At 35.5% G+C, this 26,407-nt stretch overlaps 2 protein-coding genes across 3 annotated transcripts in view; one reads left to right on the top strand and one right to left on the bottom strand.

Annotated features, from left to right (window-relative positions):
- The first annotated feature begins 735 nt into the window (after positions 1 to 735).
- Positions 736 to 19,400, top strand: LOC127865928 (uncharacterized). Its single transcript, XM_052406073.1, has 10 exons — positions 736 to 1,079; positions 1,830 to 1,887; positions 7,620 to 7,716; positions 12,053 to 12,392; positions 12,615 to 12,657; positions 13,144 to 13,473; positions 14,586 to 14,792; positions 15,292 to 15,330; positions 17,688 to 17,825; positions 18,178 to 19,400. Exons 1-10 carry the CDS (start codon positions 867 to 869, stop codon positions 18,213 to 18,215), a joined length of 1,503 nt encoding a protein of 500 aa, XP_052262033.1. The 5' UTR covers positions 736 to 866; the 3' UTR covers positions 18,216 to 19,400.
- A 2,243-nt stretch (positions 19,401 to 21,643) lies between these two features.
- LOC127865919 (inhibitor of nuclear factor kappa-B kinase subunit alpha-like) overlaps positions 21,644 to 26,407 on the bottom strand; it is a 27,551-nt gene continuing 22,787 nt past the window's right edge. For both annotated transcript variants that reach the window (XM_052406008.1, XM_052406009.1), the window contains exons 17-20: positions 25,897 to 25,999; positions 25,012 to 25,156; positions 23,720 to 23,949; positions 21,644 to 23,449 (exon numbers count right to left, since the gene is read on the bottom strand). In XM_052406008.1, coding sequence (XP_052261968.1) covers positions 23,350 to 23,449; positions 23,720 to 23,949; positions 25,012 to 25,156; positions 25,897 to 25,999 — 578 coding nt within the window. In that variant the 3' untranslated portion in view covers positions 21,644 to 23,349. The remainder of the gene's footprint in view (positions 23,450 to 23,719; positions 23,950 to 25,011; positions 25,157 to 25,896; positions 26,000 to 26,407) is intronic.

The following is a 26,407-nucleotide window of genomic DNA, read 5'->3' as shown; positions in this document are numbered from 1 at the left end:
TATATAATTAGGGTGTCAAAATTTAACAAACTGAACAAGTCAATTTGAACTTCTCTTGCAATGCAAATGGAGCCACTTGAAATACCAAATTGTTCCCATACTAGTCGGCAATATAGTTATGACATTGTGTCTATTCATAACATGCATCAGATACACCTTCTGAAACTTTTTAAGCGGTTTTGAAAACGCTATTTCATTGCAAACTTTCGTCAATAAAGGATACATGTTGTTATACAACCGAAAGTGAAAGTACAGTTTAAAAAAATGAATAAAGAGCGAAATTGTTGAAAACTTACGAAAATTTTAATTGATACTAACATAAGACCGTAAGACTGAACAAAACTATACTTAACTTTTAAATCATAACATGAAAGTTTACTTATAAAGCAAATTCTGCATTCATCCGCGGACTTCTTTGTGTCGTAGTCATAAATGCCTCCAAATGGAGGTGCGTGATGCGTCTAAGTATAGAGGTGACAATAACGTAGTGACGTCACCATTTATGTATAGAATGACCTTGTGGCGGACTTAACGATTACACACTACTATTTAAAGGTATTTCTGGGGGGAAGAGTCCAAGATTTTTTCATGAGACACTCCTAAATGTACTATTTTTAAAATAGATTTCGGCAACATATAGGTAGGGAAATTATCACGACAAAAATCATTAGTATTCAAATTTAATATCTACTGATTGATATAATTTTAATGCAAAATACAAAAACATACGTGGCAACCCCGTGATTGCTAAATAGACTGATCTCATACAGGTGTGCATTAAAGTTGTCAAAGTCTGTCAACTTGCATTTCGTCATAAATTTTTTATTAAATCGTTGTTCTTTAAAGGAAACAAAAACTCGTGTGGAATGAAGTTTTGGCTTACATTAGGCCTTTTGTTGGCCTTAATATGTGTCTCAAGTGGAAGAAAATACAAGCATGGGCACAAAGAGGAAAGAAGTTTTCACGTTGACAAGAAACACATGAGTAACACTCATGTCGTAGAAGGTCCGGTTAATAATGGTAGGGGAAAACACAACAAACATGGTCGGGGAATGGGGAAAGAAATTTCTATGACAGAGGTAAGGAGATTATCTATAAAATTTATGTTGTAATATAGAATTACTCATATTCAATTACGTGCAGATATATTAATTAATAAAATATAATACTGTTAATTAAATGTGTGCATACCTTTAATTAAAGAGACTTGTTTAAGTTGTTCACAGTATGAAAAAAATGATTCAAACATGAATGTATCCATTTTAAATAAAAAAATGAAATAACCACTGACTAAATAAAAAAGTTTCAATTATCAGTTCATTTATGTGAAGTCATAAAGAAATTGGAAAAATAATAAGGTGTATCACGGAGCGTATATTGAGTCAGTGGGTGTATGTAATGTTTTTGACAGATTATTGTAGCAAAAACATGTATTATCAACATAAATTTGCTACAAAAAAGCCAGTTTGGTGTAGATGAAGAGCGCTAGCTTTACTTCAAGGAAATTCAAGGCTCTAGCCCTTGGAATTACTTAAAAAAATATTTTTCCTTGGTATTTTAATTTTAAAAACAATTCCTTATATGACAGTTTTGTGTGTAAGTTCATTTATGACTATGTTTAAGAATAGGAAAATCTGTGGAAAAGTCAAACTACAGTAAGTTGAAATTGACAAAAAAGTAAATTAATGATGACAGTGGACCAGGTAAATTTAAGCATTGAAAGTCATATAAAATTATGCATTACATTAAAATGGAATTGATAACAGTTTGTTACGAAACCATGCATAGCTCATGAATTTTTAATGAAACAAAATTGAATTGTGTTTTAGGGTGGAATTCATTCGCTTCATGATGAACAGTGGCTGGAGCTTCCCAAGGATTTACCAGGTTCACATTATGCCCTTAAAAATGCATTAAGCATTGTTGTTTCAACTCCTCTGAAACAGCTCTTTAACTGTTGGTCAGATCTTGCTTAACCAATCACTGATTAATAACATGAATGTGTTGATGTTCAACTTGATGATAATACAGAAAATTATTTTTGTTGACCAGTTTTGACAGAATTATGTCCCTCTCTCTGTTTTCTACGATATAATTGTATTAACCATGTTTCTTTAACTCCACTTGAAATTATAGGTAGAACTCGCTCAAAAACCACTGTTGAATATCCGTAATGTGTAGATGATGGTAAAGAAGGCAATTCTGGTTTCAATAAGTTTGTGCAGAATTATGGCCCTTTCTCTGTACCTACACTAGAGAATATGTAGTCTCAACTTTTGGTTTTTAACTACTGGATGGATCTCGCTTAAAATTTCACAATTGAATGACCTTAATATGGCTCAATTGGTCATTATTGGCTCGTCTACTACTTACATGTACCCGGGGTACGGTAAATATACTAAAACGTACCCAAGAATTTTAACGCTAAATCAGTTGTTTTCTGCTATTTTTTATGCCCCCGGATCGAAAGATCGTGGGTATATTGTTTTTTGGCCTGTCTGTCATTGTGTGTGTGTGTGTGCGTGCGTGTGTGTGTGCCCCAAAACTTTAACCAAAACTTTAACCTTCTTCATAACTTTTGCAATATTGAACGAAGCAACTTGATATTTGGCATGCATGTGTATCTCATGGCGCTGCACATTTTGAGTGGTGAAAGGTCAAGGTCATCTTTCAAGGTCAAAGGTCAAAAAAATAAATTAAAAAACTTTAACCAAAACTTTAATCTTCTGCATAACTTTTGCAATATCGAATGTAGCAACTTGAGAGAAGTTTGTTAAAGATAAACAATATTGTTTTACAGTAATCGGATTTTGGGCGGGAATAGGTTACGCATCCCCAATTCATTTATTTCTTTGTTATGTATAGAATTAGAAATCTTTGATCTCAAATTTCACCATTTTGACCGAGCGTATAGACAATAAATCACTATACATGACTGGAAAGGTGGTTTCATAAGCTTACAAAAAAACTGCATTAGAAAAAAATCTATGTGTTGTAACTCAAAATAATTACCTTTGAACATATGCACCGGTTTTGATAGACACCGGCACGGACATCTTTATGCAAACACCATGCCCTACTATTGAGGCTGGCAACCACCAACGTACAAAGAAATGCAAAAATCAGGCCTTTTGCCCTGTGACTTACACATGTACTTTTAAAATGATACCAAAACTTATCATAAGAAATGCATTTTTAAAAATCGTATGCACCAGGACCTGCATCATATGTGTTTAGTAGCAAACAGACTGCCCAAATTCCACTTCCTTTTAGGGGTATGTAACCAATACAACTCAGGTACCGTCTAATATCGACCGGGTACATTTAAGTATATTTACCGTACCGGGGGTACATGTAAGTATACTTAAGAGTACCAGGGGTACATGTACATGTAAGTAGTACTCGAGCCGACAAAGACCAATCGAGTCTTAATATGTAGATGATCATGGAGAAAGGAATTAAGGCTGCAATGAGTTGTGGCAGTTTTATCGCCATTTTTTAGCTCATCTATTTTTTGAAAAAAAATTATGAGCTATTGTCATCACCTTGGCGTCGGCGTCGGTGTCCGGTTAAGTTTTGCGTTAAGTTCCACTTTTCTCAGAAAGTATCAATGCTATTGCATTCAAACTTGGTACACTTATTTACTATCATGAGGGGACTGGGCAGGCCAAGTTAGATAACTCTGGTGTGCATTTTGACAGAATTATGTGCCCTTTTTATACTTAGAAAATTGAAAATTTTGGTTAAGTTTTGTGTTTAGGTCCATTTTATTCCTTAAGTATCAAAGCTATTGCTTTCATACTTGCAACACTTACTAACTATCATAAGGGGACTGTGCAGGCAAAGTAATGTAACTCTGACTGGCATTTTGACAGAATTATGTGCCCTTTTTATACATGTACTTAGAAAATTGAAAATTTTGTTAAGTTTTGTGTTTAGGTCCACTTTATTCCTACAGTATTAAAGCTATTGCTTTCACACTTGCAACACTTATTAACTATCATAAGGGGACTGTGCAGGCAAAGTTATGTAACTCTGACTGGCATTTGGACGGAATTATGGGCCCTTTATACTTAGAAAATTGAAAAATTTGTTAAGTTTTGTGTTTTGGTCCACTTTACCCCTAAACTATCATAGATATTGCTTTCATACTTGGAACATTCGCAAACTATCATAAGGGTACAGTAAAAGGACAAGTTGCATAACTCTGGTTGTCATTTTTACGGAATTATGGCCCTTTTTTAACTTAGTAACTTTGAATATATGGTTAAATTTTGTGTTTCGATCCACTTTACTTCTAAAGTATCAAGGCTATTGCTTTCAAACTTAAAATACTTTCATGCTATCATGAGGTTACTGTACCTGGCAAGTTGAATTTTACCCTGACCTTTGAATGACCTTGACTCTCAAGGTCAAATTATTAAATTTTGCTAAAATGCCATAACTTCTTTATTTATGATTAGATTTGATTGATACTTTGACAAAACTACTCTTACCTGACATACCACATTCCACTCCACCCAAACCATCCCCAGTGCCCTCCCCCCTCGCCCCCCGAATCCCCCCCTCCCCCCCCCCCCCCCGAATCCCCCCCCATAATTTTTTTTTTTTTATCCCCACGCTTTTTGAAAAAAAGATGGGGATATTGTGGTTATCTCCTCCGTCCGTCTGTCTGTCCGTCCGTCCTGGCCACTATCTCCTCCTACACTAAAAGCACTAGAACCTTGAAACTTACACACATGGTAGCTATGAGCATATGTGCGACCCTGCACTATTTGGAATTTTGATCTGACCCCTGGGTCAAAAGTTATAGCGGTTGGGGTGGGGCCGCGTCAGAAATTATCACTCATTTTTTTAGGTTATTTTACATTTACTTCTTTATTTCTACACCGATTCACTTCAAATTGATACTGGACCTCTCTTATGTCAATACGGTCAATCTCAACCATGCATGGCCCCATTCCCAACCCTGGGGCGCCCCGCCCACATAGGCCACACCCACCAAAAATTTCCATTTACTATAATTTTTCATTTCTACACGGATTCACTTCAAATTGATACTGAACTTTTGTTATGACATTAGGGTCAATCTCAACTATGCATGGCCCCAATCCCAACCCTGGGGCGCCCGCCCACATAGGCCACACCCACCAAAAATTCCATTTACTATAATTTTTTCATTTCTACACGGATTCACTTCAAATTGATACTGAACTTCTCTTATGACATTAGGGTCAATCTCAACTATGCATGGCCCCATAACCAACCCTGGGGCCCCGCCCACATAGACCACACCCACCTAAAATTGCCTTTACTTTAATTTCTTCATTTCTACACCGATTCACTTCAAATTGATACTGAACCTCTCTTATGACAATACGGTCAATCTCAACTATGCATGGCCCCATTACCAACCCTGGGGCCCCGCCCACATAGACCACACCCGCCCAAAATTGCCTTTTACTATAATTTCTTCATTTCTACACCGATTCACTTCAAATTGATACTGAACTTCTCTTATGACAATACGGTCAATCTCAACTATGCATGGCACAATTACCAACCCTGGGGCGCCCTGCCCACATATGTCACACCCACCCAAAATTGCCTTTTACTATAACTTCTTCATTTCTACACCAATTCACTTCTAATTGATGATGAACTTCTCTTATGACAATACGGTCAATCTCAGCTATGCATGGCCCCATTACCAACCCTGGGGCACACCTAGGTCAAACATTCGGCGTGGGGATACGCGTCGGCCTCTGCCGCGCCATTTCTAGTTTTAAATCATCTCACAAATGACCACCACACCCTCCCACTATACTATACCCCCCCCACCCCACCCCCCCCAATTTGTGTTTTTTTTTAAACGGTTAAAAAACACAAATATTTATTTTTAATATTTTATGTTTAAAATACCGTCCAACCATCGCACCCAAGAATCCCCCCCCCCCCCCCCCCCCCCGAATCCCCCCCCCTAATCCCCCCCTAAATTATTATTATTATTATTTTTTTTTTTAATATCATCTCACAAATGTCCACCACAACCCTCACACTATACTATACCCCCCCCCCCCACCGAATCCCCCCTGAATCCCCCCCCCTAATTTTTTTGTTTTTAAGATCATCTCACAAATGACCACCACACCCTCACACTATACTATAGCCCCCCCACCCCACCCCCCCAATTTTTTTTTTGTGAAACAGTTAATCCCCCCTCCCCCCCCCCCCCCCCATAATTTTTTTTTTTTTTTTAAATCATCTCACAAATGACCACCACACCCTCCCACTATACTATACCCCCCCCCCCCCCCCACCCCACCCCCCCCCCAATTTGTGTTTTTTTTTAAACGGTTAAAAAACACAAATATTTATTTTTATTATTTTATGTTTGAAATACCGTCCAACCATCGCACCCAAGAATACCCTCCCCCCCCCCGAATTCCCCCCCCCCTAATATTTTATTTTTTTTGAAGATCATCTCTCAAATGACCACCACACCCTCACACTATACCCCCCTCCCCCACCCCACCCCTGAAAATGTTATTTTTTTGAAACGTTTAATAAACACAAATATTTATTTTTATTATTTTATGTTTGAAATACCGTCCAACCATCGCACCCAAAAATCCCCCCCCCTCCCACCCCCCCCCTCCCGGAATTATTTTTTTTTTTGCCTTTTTTTTCCGCATTTTTGGAAGATAATGTAATAAATGTCCACGCCCCCACACTATACACCCCTCTTCACTCCACCCCTCCCTCCTTTGTGATTGAAATTGAGAGTCCGTTCACCTTTAAAAAGAAAATAGATGAGCGGTCTGCACCCGCAAGGCGGTGCTCTTGTTTTTACTTTAAACCCATCTATATTGATGGCATAGAAAGCCTAAGGCATGAACAAACTAAAGTATGTTTCCTTGGTTAAACCAGAACTTTGTGTCTTTGGGGAGATCTCAAGAATACTCCAACACTGGAAATCAAACCATGACCTCTTGGGGGCTAGGCGGACACCACGCCATGGCGACCTAATCTTCACTGCAATCAGTTTCTGCAGAATATAGGACTCTGTTGTTTTTTTTTTACTTTTGTCTATTTTATTATATTATGGCACTTTGATGTTGTTTTTCCCAGTATTTCCAGTATTTAGCAAGTTGAGTATTTTGGTGGGAGCAAGTCCTCTGTATTAGCCTAGTTGATTTGAATGTGTTGAAATGTTGTTTGGTAACAGTGTTTGAGACACATTTCTAGTTTTAAATATTTTTGTTTCAGACCAATTTCACTGTAAATATTGAAATTGTATAATTGTATTTGGTAGCTGATTTCTTGTAACTTTGAACTGTTTTTGTACTTCAAACTTCCTTGTACAACAATTGTCGTACAGCCTTAATAGCCATATTTCTTTAATGCTCATTTCTTAGTTGCCATGTATTCTTATTGTTTCCAGTTCAATAGTGAATTAAAAAGTTCAGTGTAATAAAAGTGTTTACCAGTTGTTAATTGTGATAAAGGTAGGTGTGAGATGAGGTAAAGTAAGGCATTGTACAGTTAGCTATTGGAGTAATTTATAATGTTTACTAGATTTTGGCCATATATTTTTTACTTATTTTTTTAACTTTCAGTTTGCAAAATACTTAAGTGTGAGGAGAAAGAATTCTGCCTATCCAATCCAAAGACTGGTGTGGAAAAATGCATCAACAAGCACTCCTTTGTGGAAGGGTAGGTGAACTTAAGATACTTTGGTTGTGTTGTGAATAGAATAGTTAAGATGCTTTGGTTGTGTTGTGAATAGAATACTTAAGATGTTTTGGTTGTGTTGTGAATAGAATATTTATGATGCCTTGGTTGTGTTGTGAATAGAATACCTAAGATGCTTTGGTTGTGTTGTGAATAGAATACTTATGATGCTTTGGTTGTGTTGTGAATAGAATATTTAAGATGCCTTGGTTGTGTTGTGAATAGAATACTTAAGATGTGTTGGTTGTGTTGTGAATAGAATGCTTAAGATGCTTTATTTGTGTTGTGAATAGAATACTTAAGATGCTTTATTTGTGTTGTGAATAGAATGCTTAAGATGCTTTGGTTGTGTTGTGAATAGAATATTTAAGATGCCTTGGTTGTGTTGTGAAAAGAATACTTAAGATGCCTTTGTTGTGTTGTGAATAGAATACTTAAGATGCTTTGGTTGTGTTGTAAATATAATACTTAAAATACTTTGGTTGCATTGTGAATAGAATTAAACTGAAAATTGTTAGTTTCCAATAAAATCTTATTAAGATTGGGGTAACTAGTTTGGCCAAACTGTTTTCCTGAACTTGTTTGTACTGTACATGAGTTATTTCCCACTTTAATGAGGATATTCCATGACAGAAATCTTCACAATCTATTTTCAACATATTTTTCTTTATATTTAACAGTCAATTTTGCAAATATGAATGAATGCAGCAAAAAATGCAATATTTAAAAAATGTTAATGGTCAGCACCAAAAATAAAGATTGGTCTGGATAGTAGAAGTTGAAAACATTGCTTGCTATTTATTGAATTCTGTGGCAACACAACAAACACCTTAATTTGTGCATTCTTAGACAAATAAAATGTTTTTCACAAATGAAGCAGAACATGAGCAAAACATAACTAAAACTAAACAATCATAACAATACTTGCCAAGTAATAAAACCTGTCCATGTGAGATTAACATGGAAAGCTATATAGAAGATTCACACAGACATATTAACAGCGCAGCATCTACTATTGATTGAAGATGCCATCTAACCACAGTTTGTATTGTATGAAGCAGAATTTGTAACATGTTCATGTTTGTATAAACATTTATATACATATATTTTGTAAGTGTTCACATTTCCTTTTTCAAAGTTAAAATAGCTACAATATTAAATAATGCTTTGATAGTAATAGATGCAATTCAAACTAAAAAAAATTTTAATAATATAAATTTTATTTAATGCCAAACAGTTGTTTACTCATCACAAGGAAACAATATATCATCATCAGTCTCAGTTTGTATTAACTGCCAATATGGGAAGTGTTGATTCACTTAACATTTCTCAACTGTTAATATCGTAACCTTTACAACAATATGCTTTAACATCATGGATAAGCTGTTGACATTATGACAAGACTGACTTGAACATATGATTTTTGCTCATTTTCCTTATGTAGAAAATTATTGTAGTCAGTTAAAAAATGCTAACTTTATATCCTTTACAGTTAAGACCATGCTAAATATACACTGGGCAGATACATGAATAAATAAAAGAATTTTCTAATTGTTGCAATAAGCATTTTTTTTAAGACAAGTACAGTAAGCCAAGATTTAGACACCACTGAAAACATGCCAAGTTTAGACCATGATTATTGAATATCATCTGAGATAAGACAATGCTTAGTGTATACCATATCAGATTAGACAATGCATAGTGTATACCATATCAGATTAGACTATGCTTAGTGTATACCATATCAGATAAGACAATGCCTAGTGTATACCATATCAGATTAGACAATGCTAAGTGTATACCATATCAGATAAGACATTCTTAGTGTATACCATATCAGATTAGACAATGCTTAGTGTATACCATATCAGATTAGACAATGCTTAGTGTATTACATATCAGATAAGACAATGCCTAGTGTATACCATATCAGATTAGACAATGCTTAGTGTATGCCATATCAGATTAGACAATGCTTAGTGTATACCATATCAGATTTGACCATGCTAAGTGTATAGCATATCAGATAAGACAATGCTAAGTATATATCATATCAGATAAGACCATGCTTAGTGTATACCATATCAGATTACACAATGCTTAGTTTATACCATATCAGATTAGACAATGCTTAGTGTATACCATATCAGATTAGACAATGCTTAGTGTATACCATATCAGATTAGACAATGGTGATTACTCAGTTTATGCGCTATCATTTAAAGAGGATGCTCAGTTCAGATCCTGGTCAGTTTGGCACATATCAGATTAGACAATCGTGATTACTCAGTATATGCACTATCATTTGAAGAGGATGCTCAGTTTAGATCCTGGTCAGTTTGGTACATATCAGATTAGACAATGGTGATTACTCAGTATATGCGCTATCATTTGAAGAGGATGCTCAGTTTAGATCCTGGTCAGTTTGGCACATATCAGATTAGACAATGGTGATTACTCAGTATATGCGCTATCATTTGAAGAGGATGCTCAGTTTAAATCCTGGTCAGTTTGGTAATGTTTAGTAATGGATACTAGGTTGTACAGATAATGGTCAATATGGGTCATAGACATTACAGGTAATGGTCAGTATGGATCCTAAGCATTATAGGCAATGGTCAGTATGGATCCTAAGCATTATAGGTAATGGTTAGTATGGATCCTTAACAATATAGGTAATGGTCAGTATGGATCCTTAGCATTATAGGTAATGGTTAGTATGGATCCTTAACAATATAGGTAATGGTCAGTATGAATCCTTAGCATTACAGGCTATGGTCAGTATGGATCATATGCAGTAAAGGTAGTAGTCAGTATGCATCTTCGGCATTATCGGTAATGGTCAATATTGCTCCTAAGCATGATAGATAATGGTAAGTATGGATCCAAGGTATTATTAGTAATGGTCAGTATGGATCATTGACATTATAGACAATGATTAATATGGAGCCTAGTCTTTATAGGAAAAGGTAAGGATTGATTCTAGGCAGTATTGATATTGCATGAACTGTAGAAGTTCTAGGTTATGTAGATTTTTGTAAGTATAAGAGAAGCTTTCTACAAGAAACATCAATATAGATCCATATCATACCCTACAGATATTATCAGATCTTTTTTTTAACAATGGTAAAGGACCAATTTTTCAGCTAACATGTTTGTGGAGACAGTCAAACTGTTAACTATTAGTCTTTTATTGGGTTGATGATTGCTTACCATTGCCTGCTCATTATGGTGAAGACATTCAGATGGATTGAACCGTTATAATGTGTTGATTGTATAAACAATTAACATTGCCTCAGGCTATATCCTTATAGCTGGGAATATCAAACTGTAAGTTGAAAACATTCTTGTGTCAATGTTCACTGTGGTAAAATAGGCTTGTCACCAAATATTGTGAGGCCATCTGTCATCCCTACCATGTAACCATGTGATTGCTGGTTTAAAGCTACTCTATACATCACACTTATTTTTAACGATGGAATGTTAAGCTATTAAACAAATCTTACAGATATTATCATTCTCCTGTGTTTAATTGCAATGTTCGAAAAACAAAAGTGGTTATTGATTTAAGTTAAAGCAGTAGTTCATCCATTTTTTTTAAATAATTTCTATTGATTATTGATTTTGGGATGAGTGGGTCAAGGGCAAACTAACCAAACATATCAGAACAAATGTAAGATAATTAAAATACCTGTAAAGTTTTCTTTGTAAAATATTAAAGATCCCGAAACCTAGGTTTTTCCAACAATAAGTTGGTTGTGACCCCTTAAAGAAACCTATAATCTTTAGAGTTCTTGTGTTTAAAGTGGAATGAAGCAAAATATATTAATAAAATGTCCTCAGCAATTGGAAGGGCATTTCCCATATAATTTTTTTTTCCAAATGTAAGGCCTAGAGTTTGATGTGCTTTTCTGTTGGTTTTTGGGTCCATTGGTTTAGGGATTCGAACAAATTCATAGTTGATTTATTTTCCTGTCATTAATTTTAATTTAAAGAGTGCTTTGTTTCTTATACTGAATGTATAAATCATTTATTATAACAAAGTATATTTTTATGTGAAAGTTTAGCTAGGATTTTACAAATGTAGTTGTAACAGATTTAAGGTTTTCCCATTTGTCTCATTCTCACAAACTTGTTGATTATACTTATTGTAGCAAAAAGGCAAACTCCTGCATATTATGGTAATTATGATGTGTTATCATACACAACTATTTTAAGTTATTCTATACTGTCTAGCTAACTAAATGAAACCCTGCCATTATGTTTTAAAGGATTTTCATCCATGTCACAACAGCTATTGTTCTCTATGTCTCATCAGACGCAAGCTGTTCAAGGATTACCATGCTGAGAAGCAATTCCTTCAGAAAGACACAAAGGAGAATCTGAATGAAAGGCAAGAGGCAAACCACCACCAGCAGCACAAGGGCAAGAACAACCACTCGAAGCATGGAAAGAGGAACCGCTTCTCTAGGAAACATGTGAAGCTTACAGAGCATAATCTGAAGGAGGTGCCGTTGAGCAAGGAGGACAAGACGTTGGATCAGGCCGAGCACATGAAGGAGGTACATGACCTCATGAAGGATTACGACGCATTCGAGGGGCACAAGAGGGCTGAGAAGGGCCATCATAAGCTGGAGATTAAGCCTGCTGATGTGAAGGTACAGCATTTTCCACGAAAGGCTACCTAATTAGCTTTGTATTTCTGTATATGTCTTTTTCAAATTTAATTAGAGAAAAATAGTGTGTGTTTTTTGCAATAATCTTTTAATGTTAGCCACATTAATTTAAATCACTACAAAAACTTTCATATTAATACTTAAATTTGTCATTTTATCTTGTTGATAATATTAATTAACACAGTATACTTTATTGTATTTCAGTCATTACATGATATGCAGGAAGCTCAGCCAGGATCTGCTAATGGTAAGTGTACATGGAAATTAATCATCATAATGCATATTTGAAGCAAGTTACAATAAGTAACAAAATTAATACCTCTAAATTGTGTAGAAGATTTCTTTTACATTTGACCTGGTTACCTAGCAATCGACCCCACATGGTCCAGTTTGTAACTTAAAATTGGGAACAAATCTTTGACAAATTATCATGAAGATTTGGCATTGAATATTACTTCAGCAATATGACCAAACATTGTCTTCACTTTGATGACATTTCCTGCCTAAACTGGATTTTTGCTAATAAGGGACTTTCTTGACATAAAAATTGCAGAAAATGGCATTCCTTATTAGCATGTACAGACTACAAAGTCTAATCTCGGACGTAACTTTACACTTTCTGTTTATCCCAGAACACTGTTCAGATATTGATTTTGTCCCATTTTAATCAGTTTTTTAAAGCTCTTCAAATGACTACCTAGGTTTCAATTCAACCTTATTTCATCATTTTCAGAGTGCCGCCAACAAGAGTTGTACGAGCTGAAGACGCGACTGGTGGGCTGGTTCGTCCTGCAACATACAGACTCGCGTCAGCTGCACCACAAACGAGACAAGAAATACCACCAAATGGAACACCACAAGAAAACCAGCAGGACTGAGCATGGCAACAAACACCATGTGGTTGAGCATATTGACCTGCATGGAGACGTGTTCAGCACCATCGACAAGGAGCGGGCGCAGGGAAAGCTTGGCAAGGATGTCCAGAAACATTTCTACGAGGTGAAGAGAACTGACAAAGTTAAAAGGTCAGCTGATGACAAGCCTACAATAGAAACTGAATCGCGTAAGTTTTTTTGTTTTTGTTGTTTCTTGCGTATTATTTGTGTAGATAATATATGATATATCTAATCAATGTGTTAAAAATGTATACCGTAGATTTATTAAGTTATTCTAATTGCATTGTTATCAATGAACATAATTCCATACAAAAACTTTTAATTCAAATTTAACAAATTCAGCTGTTATTGAAATTTGTATATGTGTAGTAATGTGACACATGACATGGAAACACAAAAATGGAGCTGTGTCATGTGGTTCTTATGTCATATGCAGCCAGCATAGCTTACAATCAGCCTGCCCAATCGCTCAGTCTGGTCAGGTTCTTCTCTGTCGGATACGAAGTCAACGAAAGTTGTGCGGTCATATTAGCGGACACGGTGGCGTCTTACAAGTCTACTTGCAAAGGCTGTAATGAAGCTACGCTGGCATATGGCATAAGTCTTATTTTTGCATGACAATGGTCATTTTATGGGTTTCAGATAAACTGCTGTTTTACAGTTTGTTCTTCAGTACATATTAGCATACTTGAGTTTTCTTCTTCACATAGTTAGTGTGTCTGACATGTTGCTGAGCAACAAATAATTTTCCTGCTTTGTATTTACTAGTGTTATAAAAATCAATTTAATGTGAACTCAGATTCTTCTTTCAGTGTACCATTATCACATCCTTGAAATATTGCTAGTGTATTTAGTATTTGACCTTTTGTTTATTTTCATATGTTATTTTAAATCAAGAGAAGGTTTTGCCCCTATACAAGTTATTTCTCCTAAATAGTATTCCATTGTGATGGTGCATAAAACAAACAACACAACACATGCACTAAATCACACACAGATATACATACAAGATTTAACCCCTTCCTGCTTAGAAGCACAGTTTAATTGCTTTATGCAACCAGCATAAAACCAGAATAGCCTGCAAGTAACTCGCAAGCAGTTCAGGTTTTATGCTGTTCATAAGTATCTTAGGTTTGGAAATGAAGCCTTCAAAACTTTAATATAGTATGAAAGGTCTTTAATTTGTAATGCGCTACAAGCATGTCAAATTGCATATCTGAGTGGTAGAGGGTAAAAACAGAACCTGAATGTTGTCCTTACGTGTACTGTGTATCTCCAGACCACAACTGCAAGTGCTCCAAGTCTGTGATGTGGGAGTTCCGTAAACAGGATGATGACCTTGACGGCAAGCTGAGCCACGAGGAGCTCTCCTCCTTAGAGGCTGCAAAGAGAGAGCCGTGCATGAAGCCCCTCCTCAAGTCATGTGACTCTGACAGCAACGGGGCTATCACTCAGGGCGAGTGGTGCTGCTGCTTTGCAAACACTAGTAAGTGACTGTGGCAGTGGTTGAAAGTCCCTTTTGTATGTTATGAATTTATTCATTGTATGTCATGTAGTTAAATAAAAAAAAATATTTATTTGAGAAAATTCTCATAACTGTTTAAATCCTTTTAGATGCCCCCCACATTTTGATTTGTGAGACACATACTGATTGTCTAGTTTGGTTGTCCCTCCTTCGTTCAGTCCTTGACAGTTCTAGTACATTTAAGCATTTTGTCTAGTAACAAATATTAACTGTCTATTGATAGTGAATGTGTAGTATTTAATACAGATTGTGAATGACTTGGATGATCTGTAGAAAAGTCGCTGTAACACTTAGATGAATATTTGGACTGACATAGTCATCTTTAATCGAAATCACTATTTAAGTGCGTAGTATTGTACTCAGTATTGCATTTAGCTTATTATTGCTAATTGTATGTATCAATGCAATATTTCTAGCTACATTCATTGTAGAGACCTAATGGTTGTACATTCTGTTCCAGTCCCTCCGTGTGCAGAGAAGAAGCGTGTGACTGACCCTGGTGAGGAACCTTCCTTTGTTTTAAACAATTTGCAGCAGTGCATCAGGTTTTGTTTTCAAAACACTTCTTAAAGAAATCAGTGGGTCCCAACTATAAAGTCAATTTTATTTTTACAATAACAATTACTTATTACAGCAAACTATGACTTTGAGTATATTGTTCCTGTTAAAAGCGTTTTGACAAATCTGATGATTTTTTTGCAAAATTTGCCTTTTTGTTACTTATATTGAGCATGCCAAAAAGCTGAAAAATCATTTGCTGATTAACATAGATTTTTGTTTGGTGGGAGTGGGGGGATCTTGATTAATCTGACTTTGTATCTGTAAACCTGCATGCTACATACGCACTTTTTAACACAGTCATATATTTTGCCTCATGGTGTTTTTCTTCTTAAATTAATGCGATCTTAGTACTATGTTTCGCTGTGGACCCTTATGATAATAAACAACTGTTGTTTTTTATTAGATTTTTAGTGTGAGAAATACGCTGAACTCATTGGTATAAATAACCCTAGATTCATTTTTTATGTCCCCCTCCACTATAGTGGGGGACATATTGTTTTTGCCCTGTCTGTTTGCCCCAACTTTAACATTTGCCATAACTTTTGCAATATTGAGATAACAACTTGATATTTTGCATGCATGTGTATCTAATGGAGCTGCACATTTTGAGTGGTGAAAGGTCAAGGTCATCCTTCAAGGTCAAATATATGGGTCAAAATCGCTCATTTAATGTCACTTTTGCAATATTGAAGCTAGAAACTTGATATTTGACATGCATGTGTATCTCATGGAGCTGCACATTTTTAGTGTTGAAAGGTCAAGGTCATCCTTCAAGGTCAAAGGTCATATATATGGGGACATATTGTTTCACAAACAGTGTTGAGATAGTGTTTGCAAAAAACCTGTTCCTTTCAGTTCATTAAAAAAAAATGTCTTTGCTGACTGATTTATTACTGTAGGGGACATTTCACAAACATCTATTGTTTTATTTAAAAAAAATTGTCTAAGGGCTTGAATTTATCCAACCACTAACATTCATTTTACGCTATCAGTACTAACATTTAGAATCTAAGCAGAGAAATGCGCAATGTATTGATTATTAATGGCAGTGTATACTATGATCTATATAAAAACATAAGTGTGAAATCATTTTGAGACTTGTTCTGGGAAAACTGGGCTTAATTTATGTGGGTAAAGTGTCTCCCCAGATAAGTCTGAGCATTTTTCATTCAGAAGAGAAATCCTTAAAATAAAAAATTTCATTAAAGCAGAAAGTGTCAACCCTGATTAGCTTGCGTAGACTGGGATGATACTTCATGCTTTTTCCAGAACACACCTTTTTTAGCTCGACTATTATATATGAAATAGTGGAGCTATTCTACTCACCCCGGTGTCTGCGTTGGCGTCTGCGTTAGCGTGCAAATGTTAGTTTTCGTACTACCCCAATTATTTTCATGGTCCCTTGACATATTGCTTTCATATTTTGCATACTTGTTTACGAACATGACCCCAACCTATAAACAAGAGCAGACAACTCTATCAAGCATTTTGTCATAATTATGGCCCCTTTTCCACTTAGAATATGCAGCAAATGTTAAACTTTTCGTACTACCCCATTTATTTTCATTGTCCCTTGACATATTGCTTTCATATTTCCATACTTATTTACCAACATCACCCCAACCTATAATCAAGAGCAGACAACTCTATCAAGCATTTTGTTATAATTATTGCCCCTTTTATTCTTAGAATAAGCATATTATTGATGAATCTATGTTAAAGTTTGCGTACTACCCCAAAATATTTCCTATATCCTTTGACATATTGCTTTCATATGTTGCATACTTGTTTACCAACAAGACCTTAACCTATAAACAAGAGCAGACCACTGTATCAAGCATTTTGACATAATTATGGCCCCTTTTACACTTAGATAATTGAACATTTTGCTTAAAATGCCATAACTTTTATATTTATGATCACATTTTATTATTACTTTGACAAAACAACACTTATCTGAATACCACAATGGATTCCACCCAAACAATACCCCACGCCCCTACCCAGAATCCCTCCCCCCCCCAACCCCCCCCTCCCAATTTTTTTTTAAACATCATCTAATAAATTACCACACCCCACATCATACCCCCTCTCACCCCCCCTACCCCCCCCCCATTTTTTTTTTAAACATCATCTAATAAATTACCCCACCCCACATTCCTTCCTTACCTCCCTCTCACTCCCCCCCCCCCCCCCCCCCCCCCCCCTCAAGCACTCGAATAGTCGAGCGGGCTGTCCTCTGACAGCTCTTGTTTGGTATATTGCACCATGCAGTGTGTTTATTATGTTTTACAGAGGTGTGGGTGCCGACGTGTGACAGTGAGGGTTTCTATAAGAGGGAGCAGTGCCATGACAAGACGGGCTATTGCTGGTGTGTCGACCTTAATGGCAATGAGATCATGCACACCAAACAGCTCGGTCCAGCCCACTGTGGTAAGCACTGATCTAATAAGATTTAATGTGAAAAAATGGTTTTAAGGAAATATTATAATAGAGATGTTCCAGATGTTTCTAAGCAATCGTTAATGGTACTTTACCATGTATTTTGCACAACCATGTATAATGTGCAACTAATTTTGTAATGCCTAAATCGATGGAATTGAGTTTTCTCATAAAGGAAACTGTCAAATTGGCTGCCGTTATACTATTTTGCAATTTGATCCAATGTTACTGAAATATTCATAAGTATTAAGGAATGAATAACTGTTATTTTGCATTGAAAATATTAAGCGTGTGACTGTTAATGTTTTCAGTTTGTAGCTTCAAATTAGATGACATTTTTCAGGAAAATACAATGCAGAGGGGCACGTGGTGAAAATCTAGAAGAAAGATGGCCAAGCTTCGCAGGATAAATTGAGCCTAATTCTGAGGAAACTAGGCTAAAGGCATGTGTGCAAATTGTCATCCCAGTTTAGCCCTTGCATTCCCCACATGCTAATCAGGGACAACACTTTCCATACTAAATGGAAATTTGGCTAAAAAGCGACTAAAATAAGACGCTGAAAGTATCATCCCTAATTGGCTTGTGGGGAATTCACAGGCTAATCTGGAAGACACTTTATGCACATGTATTAAGCCCTGTTTTCTCAAAAGGCTTGAATGAATGGTGACCATGACTATGAACAAGCATACTATAAATCAAACTCTTTAACATAATTTTGATACAAATATACAATTCATGTCAACATTCCTTTTTGAATAATATTTACATAGATGTAATTTCTTAATATGTACCAAATACTGTTAAGTAGAAGCGTGAATCTCTGTTAGCTGGATTAATAATCAAACCATGTTTTTACGGACTGCTTAGTGATTTTGTTGTTGATGTTGCTTGATTTTAATGAATAAGCACATACTTTTTTATATTGGTGCCTTAATTATTCGTTTCAGATATATCTTGTATTATTAATACAGCTAATTGTATTTGTATGTACATTTGTTACTATTAAACATTTGTTTTAATGAAAGAACAGAAGTTATGTGCATACACATTTTTTTTCAACAAGATGCATGCTTAGTATTATTGATCAGGACTAGTCGTATGTGTCATGAGCACACTATATTACCTGGAAAGTATACTAGCAGATAGATTTAGTTTTTTACAAATATTTTGCACACATTTGAAATTAATATAACAAATTTTGAATGACATTAATTACATCTTGTACATGCTTTGTTAATGACGTATTTTACATGGACTTTTAGCTAAGTTACATTGATAGGTGTTTCAATATGCAGTGCAATTTAACATTCCAGTCTTTGGTAGGGAATAGTATCTTTAAATATGTGTGATAGAGATTTAGTTTTAGAAACTCCATTTAACAGCTAAATAATTTTGTAATCGAGAAACCTTTTTTCATTTTTTGATTAAGTGAAAGACATTATTTTAGCTACAACAGCAACAATTGCTTTTAATTATTTTTTATTGAACAGATTTTAAATATTGTTATTTTTTTTTAAATTGAATATTGGTTTAATCTTTCTAAATAAAATAAAAGTAATGGAAAACTTCTTGTTGTTTTGTTTTTAGCTCACCTGTCACGAAGTGACATGGTGAGCTTATGTGACCGTTTGATGTCCGGCGTCTGTATGTGCGTGCGTGCGTCTGTCAACATTTTGTTTGTGTAGACAGTAGAGGTCACAGTTTTCATCCAATCTTAATGAAATTTGGTCAGAATGTTTATATTGATGAAATCTGGGTTGGGATTGTATTTGGGTCATCTGGGGTTGAAAACAAGGTCACTAGGTTACAATCTAGGTCAAATAATATAAAACCATTGTGTAGACAATAGAGGTTGCAGTTTTCATCCAATCTTTATAAAATTTGATCAGAAAGCTTATCTTGATGAAATCTGGGTTGGGATAGTATTTGGGTCACCTAGGGTTAAAAACTAGGCCACTAGGTCAAATAATAGAAAAACCTTGTGTAGACAGTAGAGGTCACAGTTTTCATCCAATCTTTATGAAATTTGGTCAGAATGTTTATCTTGATGAAATCTGGGTTGGGATTGTATTTGGTTAGTCAGGTGAGAGATTTAGGGCCATCACGGCCCTCTTGTTGTTGATGTGATATACCTAGTAGTAAGATACACGCCAAAAGCATGATGAAAATAAGAAGTCATCATTTATGCCATATGATTCATTATAGTCATTTCTACATTTAGTCACTAAATTTATTTGTCTACACATGCAGGCCTTTTTCCAGTACATTATTTTATATTTTGGCAATCTCCAACTTGACAATTCTACACAACAAGGCGTGTGGAGGCATGCAATTGCACCTTAACTATCAAGATCGTGTCTTAAATTCTTCTGCACTTGCTGTAAAATGGTTCAAACCTGCCTTCAAGATTTATGACTGAAAAATAATCACAGTATGACTAAATAATTATTACTTTAATTTGTCCATAGGAAGTCCCTGTCTTGTTCAATATTCAAATAGTCCTTCTACTATGTTAAATTACTAAAGCAGACATTTTAAATCCAGATGATTTTTAGCTTAAGGATGTAACAGCCATAAAAGACACATTTGGATGCATAAAAGCTTGTAGAAACCAATCATAAACCTTATTGTCAACGTGCATATTTATGCCCCCCTTCAAAGAAGAGGGGGTATATTGTTTTGCACATGTCGGTCTGTCCGTCGGTCTGTCCACCAAATGGTTTCCGGATGATAACTCAAGAACGCTTAGGCCTAGGATCATGAATCTTCATAGGTACATTGATCATGACTGGCAGATGACCCCTATTGATTTTCAGGTCACTAGGTCAAAGGTCAAGGTCACAGTGACTCAAAACAGTAAAATGGTTTCCGGATGATAACACAAGAACGCTAAGGCCTAGGATCATGAAACTTCATAGGTTCATTGATCATGACTGGCAGATGACCCCTATTGATTTTCAGGTCATTAGGTCAAAGGTCAAGGTCACAGTGACTCAAAACAGTAAAATGGTTTCCGGATTATTACTCAAGAACGCTTAGGCCTAGGATCATGAAACTTCATAGGTACATTGATCATCACTGCCAGATGACCCCTATTGATTTTCAGGTCACTAGGTCAAAGATCAAGGTCACAGTGACTTGAAACAGTAAAATGGTTTCCGGATGATAACTCAAGAATGCTTAGGCCTAGGATCATGAAACTTCATAGGTATATTGATCATGACTGGCAGATGACCCCTATTGATTTTCAAGTCACTAGGTCAAAGGTCAAGGTCACAGTGACTCAAAACAGTAAAATGGTTTCCAGATGATAACTCAAGAATGCTTTGGCCTAGGATCATGAAGCTTCATAGGTTCATTGATCATGACTGGCAGATGACCCCTTTTGATTTTCAGGTGATTATGTCAAAGGTCAAGGTCACTGACCTGAAGCAGTAAAATGGTTTCTAACATATTCACACAATGGCTGCCACTACAACTGACTGCCCATTTGGGGGGGCATGCGTGTTTTACAAACAGCCTTTGTTATAATGATAAATAATGTTCAGATACACAATAAACATCAGTATTCCCTTATTAAATGTTTATATAATTTAAAAAGACTCCTACATGCACAAGGTACACACTTAAGGAAGTTTATGAATAAAGAATGTTATCTCTCTTGTACTTTATCAAACCTAGTCGAATGTAAAATCTGCAAAACACTGCACTTCTGAACAAAAGTAAGCTAGTAGATTATTGTAGAATGTGTGGGGGACTCAATTAAGCAAATCTTACAGGGAGGGAAACCATCCAATTGAAATCTGTATCATTTTCATATTTATTAATAAAATCGTGCATCTATTTCCCTAAGTTTCTTTTATGTGTGTAAAAAAACAGAGGAAATATTGGAAGTTATGTAAAGGCAGGCTTTGGTTTACATTGTTCTTTTTATCTCAAACCATAAAAAATATAGGTAACATTTCTTCAATATCAGACAACGACTAGAAAAGTTGTGTAAATAACACTTGTTTAATGTACCAAAATTAAGATAATCTGCCATTGGACAAGAAATAATTTCATTAACAGTCAAAGAAATACCGCTAAGTAAATCATATAGAATGACAAAAGAATCTTAGTCAGAAACCATGGAAATTATAATTTTATAAAGACACATTTAAAAAAATAATTTGTTGATTAAGTGTATACCATTTTTTTCTAAGCTTTATTTCAACATAGATCACTATTCTTAATAAAACATCTATTTAAAGCATTAACAGACAGTTATTAATATTGTTGACAAATATGTACAAGAGTCTAAATGTCTTTCAATATTGCCGCAAATGGCAACAAGCAAATGCATCTCTGTAATTCATGACATATAAACCAACTTAGTCATCTTATTAATTAGTAAGGATCTATGACACAGTTTTTTATAAAATTTAAATACATAACACATTGCACCAACATCATCTTTTCTTCATATTATGTAGCTATAATTTACCTTCATACCACACAATATGTATGATTAGTTTACATGTTAATACTAAAGTATACAATAGTGCTCCTTTAACCATTATCTTGTTTTTTGGCTGAGTTACACATACCAGTTAATATAATTACTAATTGTTATTACTAATTAATACTACTGGGATGCCCATTACTATCCATGGGTCACATGTGGACGGAGCTTCAGACATGTTTGACAGAAGGTCAGAAATCACAAAATAATAATATGTGTGAAAATAATACAAAGTACCTATAATAGCTATGATTACAAAGTAATGATAAATAAATACATCGAAATAAACACGGCTGTATACAGATTCACAGTCATTTTGTTGCCATACTTTAATTCAAAGTAGGGGAGAATGGTCATATATATAATATCATAACCAGTCACCAGACCAGTTCATATGGCTGGCTGGTATTCGACTCTAGCACCCTAACTTGACAGTCAACAACTCCCCCAACTAAGCCTTGGAAGTTTATTAAACATTTAGATCACATACTTCAGGAATATGTTACATAGGGAACACAGAGCTACTATTTTCTATTCAGGGCAACTGAGTTATACCATGAGACTTAATCAACAGATTTGCATATTGCATTGTATTGTGATAAAAAACACAAATAACATAAAGATCTACCAACTAAATGTCAGTTTTTAAAACACACTAGAATAAATGGACATGTGATATAAAAAGATAAAATTATTAAAACTCTTGAAATTGATTAGTCGTTTATTCAGATGAACACTTTCATATTCCATGAATTTCACCTGTCCATCACTGAAAATAAGTCTTGACAAGCACAAACACATACACACAGACTGTTAAAGTCTGATCGGCACTTTGTGATGTATTGTTAACAGTACTACCACGGTAGTAGTAACCATAAACATCAAGAGTGGGCCTTTCAAAGTATCCATCACAGACATATTCACAATTGCTATATAGCAACAGGTAACCATGGAAACAGGTTGCAGGTTCCAAATATACCGACCTTGTTACAATTCTGAAAGGTCTGCACATGTTATACGAATGTTCCATCTCCAAGATATTTATCAAAGTCATTTATTTTCATAGAAAACATATCATGGTCCTTCATAAGTTCTCCAAGGGCATTTTCCATTCTGGAAAACCAAAAACTAATTTACTGATAATCATTAAATATTGATAGACTAAAAACGATTTGAACTTTTGAAAGCCAAAGTTCTATTGCAATAGACTTGTTCCTACAAATAATACACATAAGTCAGTGCAAAGCATAAACAAGTATTTAATTAAAGGTTAAGCTTTATTTCTGGATCAAGAACTTTCAAGTCAGATGACTACATCAATTATTATTGATACTGAACAGTGTGCCAGGTACAGAAACCATGGTAACCAAACAACCCACTCACTGTTTACTGGTTGCCCTGGAGTCCTCAAACACCTGAACAGACTCCAGCATGGTGGGCGTGGCCAGGACAGACTCAATATAGCTGTTGGCCCCATACCCAGGAGTGAAGGGCTGGGCAGGGCCCATGTAGATGGGGCCGGGTGAGGTAGAGTCAACGTGACCCAGCCCAGGCAGGTCCACCATGTCCTCCAGGGTGCTGGGATTGGTCTGGTCCTTACGGCCCTGCTGTATCTGTAAAATACGAAAGGAATGAGCCTAAAGTGTGCTCAGGTTAATCTAGGACCACACTTCACAAACATGTAAAATGATATAATAAACCTGTCTAAATCTAATAGTTTCTATAAAAGGCAATCATTAACAATTGTTTTATAATAAGTCTGGTACTAATTATACATCTTAATGGAAGATAATACTGATGTTTCACTGTAAGATGTTATTCTGATAACTATCAAGGTATGATAGAATCTATGATCAGGTTGCAAAAGAGGGGACTACAACTTCTTAAGAAGATCATGTCATACCTCTACAAACAAGCTAAAAATAGTGACCTGCATGTGAATAACAATGTATGCCATATGGAACTACTGTATTACAATATAATATATCTATATAGACGGCATCTTAAACAAACAAGAAACTGTCGGAGACGGGTGATGCTCCCCAAAGTTTTTTTTTGTCACAATATATCCAGATAAAAGGAAACGTCTTGAGGGGCATAACTTTAGACAAAATAATACGATGGATGGTTAAGCAAATTTCAAAGGGTCATAACTCTCTAAATAAATCATCTAACCAGAACCCACAAATAACATGCGCATCTCCTCAAGGTAGTTAAGCTTCCCATAAAACTTCGTTGAATTCCGGTCATTAGTTGCTGCGAAATAGCCCGGACAAGAATTGCACTATATGTACAGTTAATGGAAAATTTCAAAGGGCCATAACTCTGTGAAAAATCATCCGAACAGAACCGGCTGATAATATGCACATCTCCTCTTGGTAGTGAAGCTTCCCATAAAGTTTAATTGAATTCCAGTCATTAATTGCTGAGAAATAGCCCGGACAAAAATTGTGCACAGATGGACAGACACACGGACGGACAGACGAAGCGGCGACTATATGCTCCCCCAAAAATTTTGGGGGAGCATAACAATCCCACATTAAGACGGACAGTGGACATCATTTGGGGGATGCTGACTGCCATATCCTCAAATAATCAACCATTCCAATATGAGAGCTTGATTGTAGCATTAAGTATGGCATTAAACAGAGAGAGAGGTACTACACCACACATACGGCTATTTCTAGGAGTTTCCATACTGCCGTCTGTCGCTGTGTCTGGAACTCCGTGATCTTCTTGGAGTTCACCTGGATCTCCTGGATGCAGTTCTCTATCTCAGGCAGAAGCTTGTTCAAGTCATACTTACATGCACTGATCTTCCTGAAATAGCACTCAAAGTCAGGTGCACGTATCATGATTGTATATAGCTAACATTAAGATTTTTGTCTGAAATTGCAGATGTTTTGTGTGTGATATATGATAGCTTACTACTTTACAATATTTGTTATAAATCTCACATAATTGTTGTTTTTTGTGTTTCCAAAAAACAAACAAACTGGTTTGGAATTCATACTCAACTTTGAGGAATCATTGAAACAGTCTTATGGCTATTCAAAACTGTACAATAGTATGGGAAGTTTTCCAAATATTGCACAACTAACCCAATATTTTCTTTTCCTGTTAATTTGACAACTAACATTTTTACATGATTTTCACTTTGAAGAACAGAAGAGATGATATAAATGCTATATGTATTTCAATTGTGATAAAATCAACAAACTATTTGAAAAGGAAAAGACCACATTCTAAAGTATGCTCTTGTTACCGGTAAGTATGAGATTCTGTTTTATACTTGAGCCTTCCTCTGTCTTAATCCATGTGCGTAAAGTGTCGTACAAGAGTAGTCTGTCTTGTCCTCACAGGCAAATCAGGGTTCACACTTTCCACCTACACTTGATTTTCTTTTAGAAGAAACTTTTTTTAAACAAAAAATTCCATAAAAGCAGAAATGTTGTCCCTGATTAGGACTATACTGACTATTCTGGGACGACACTTTCCGTACATGCATTAAGCCCGTTTTCCCAGAGTGCGCCTCATTTAATACTAGCTCTGCAATTTACCCCAAGTGAGCGTAGAGATCAGGCAGTTTCTTGTCCCGCCACATGACTGACTTCACGATGATATTCACGATTGGCTTGTTGTCCCTCACCTCGTCACGGTTGTCTGACAATAAAAGAAACCCTTCACAGTGAACAATAAAATGAATAAAAAACTATATTTCACATAGAAAACATACACAAAACTACACTTCTTCAAGGAATTAAATGATATTTATTTCATGATGACCTGCATTTTGTATAGAAATTAATATTAACATATTTTCCACATTGGAATGAATACAGACATATTTTTTACTTTCGAATTAATATAGACATACATTTCACACAAAAAAGAATTTACACATATTTTTCACAATGAAATAAATATAAACATATATTTTTATTGGAATGAAAATAGACAATAATTTCAAATAGAAATGGATATTATACATGTACATAGTTCTCAAATGGGATGAATATAGACAACATTTCACATTGGAATAAAAAATTGACCTGCATTTCACATAAGAAT

The sequence above is a fragment of the Dreissena polymorpha genome, chromosome 2, assembly GCF_020536995.1.
Source record: "Dreissena polymorpha isolate Duluth1 chromosome 2, UMN_Dpol_1.0, whole genome shotgun sequence".
NCBI classification, from domain to species: domain Eukaryota; kingdom Metazoa; phylum Mollusca; class Bivalvia; order Myida; family Dreissenidae; genus Dreissena; species Dreissena polymorpha.
This window is presented reverse-complemented; position numbering and strand designations above follow the sequence as displayed.

What these genes read in the sequence shown, in the direction of transcription:
- LOC127865928 (XM_052406073.1), top strand. Translation starts at nt 867, where the DNA reads ATGAAGTTTTGGCTTACATTAGGCCTTTTGTTGGCCTTAATATGTGTC. An exon ending in TCAGCCAGGATCTGCTAATG is followed by an intron (nt 12,658 to 13,143) that starts GTAAGTGTACAT and finishes CATCATTTTCAG; the next exon opens with AGTGCCGCCAACAAGAGTTG. An exon ending in CTGCTGCTTTGCAAACACTA is followed by an intron (nt 14,793 to 15,291) that starts GTAAGTGACTGT and finishes ATTCTGTTCCAG; the next exon opens with TCCCTCCGTGTGCAGAGAAG.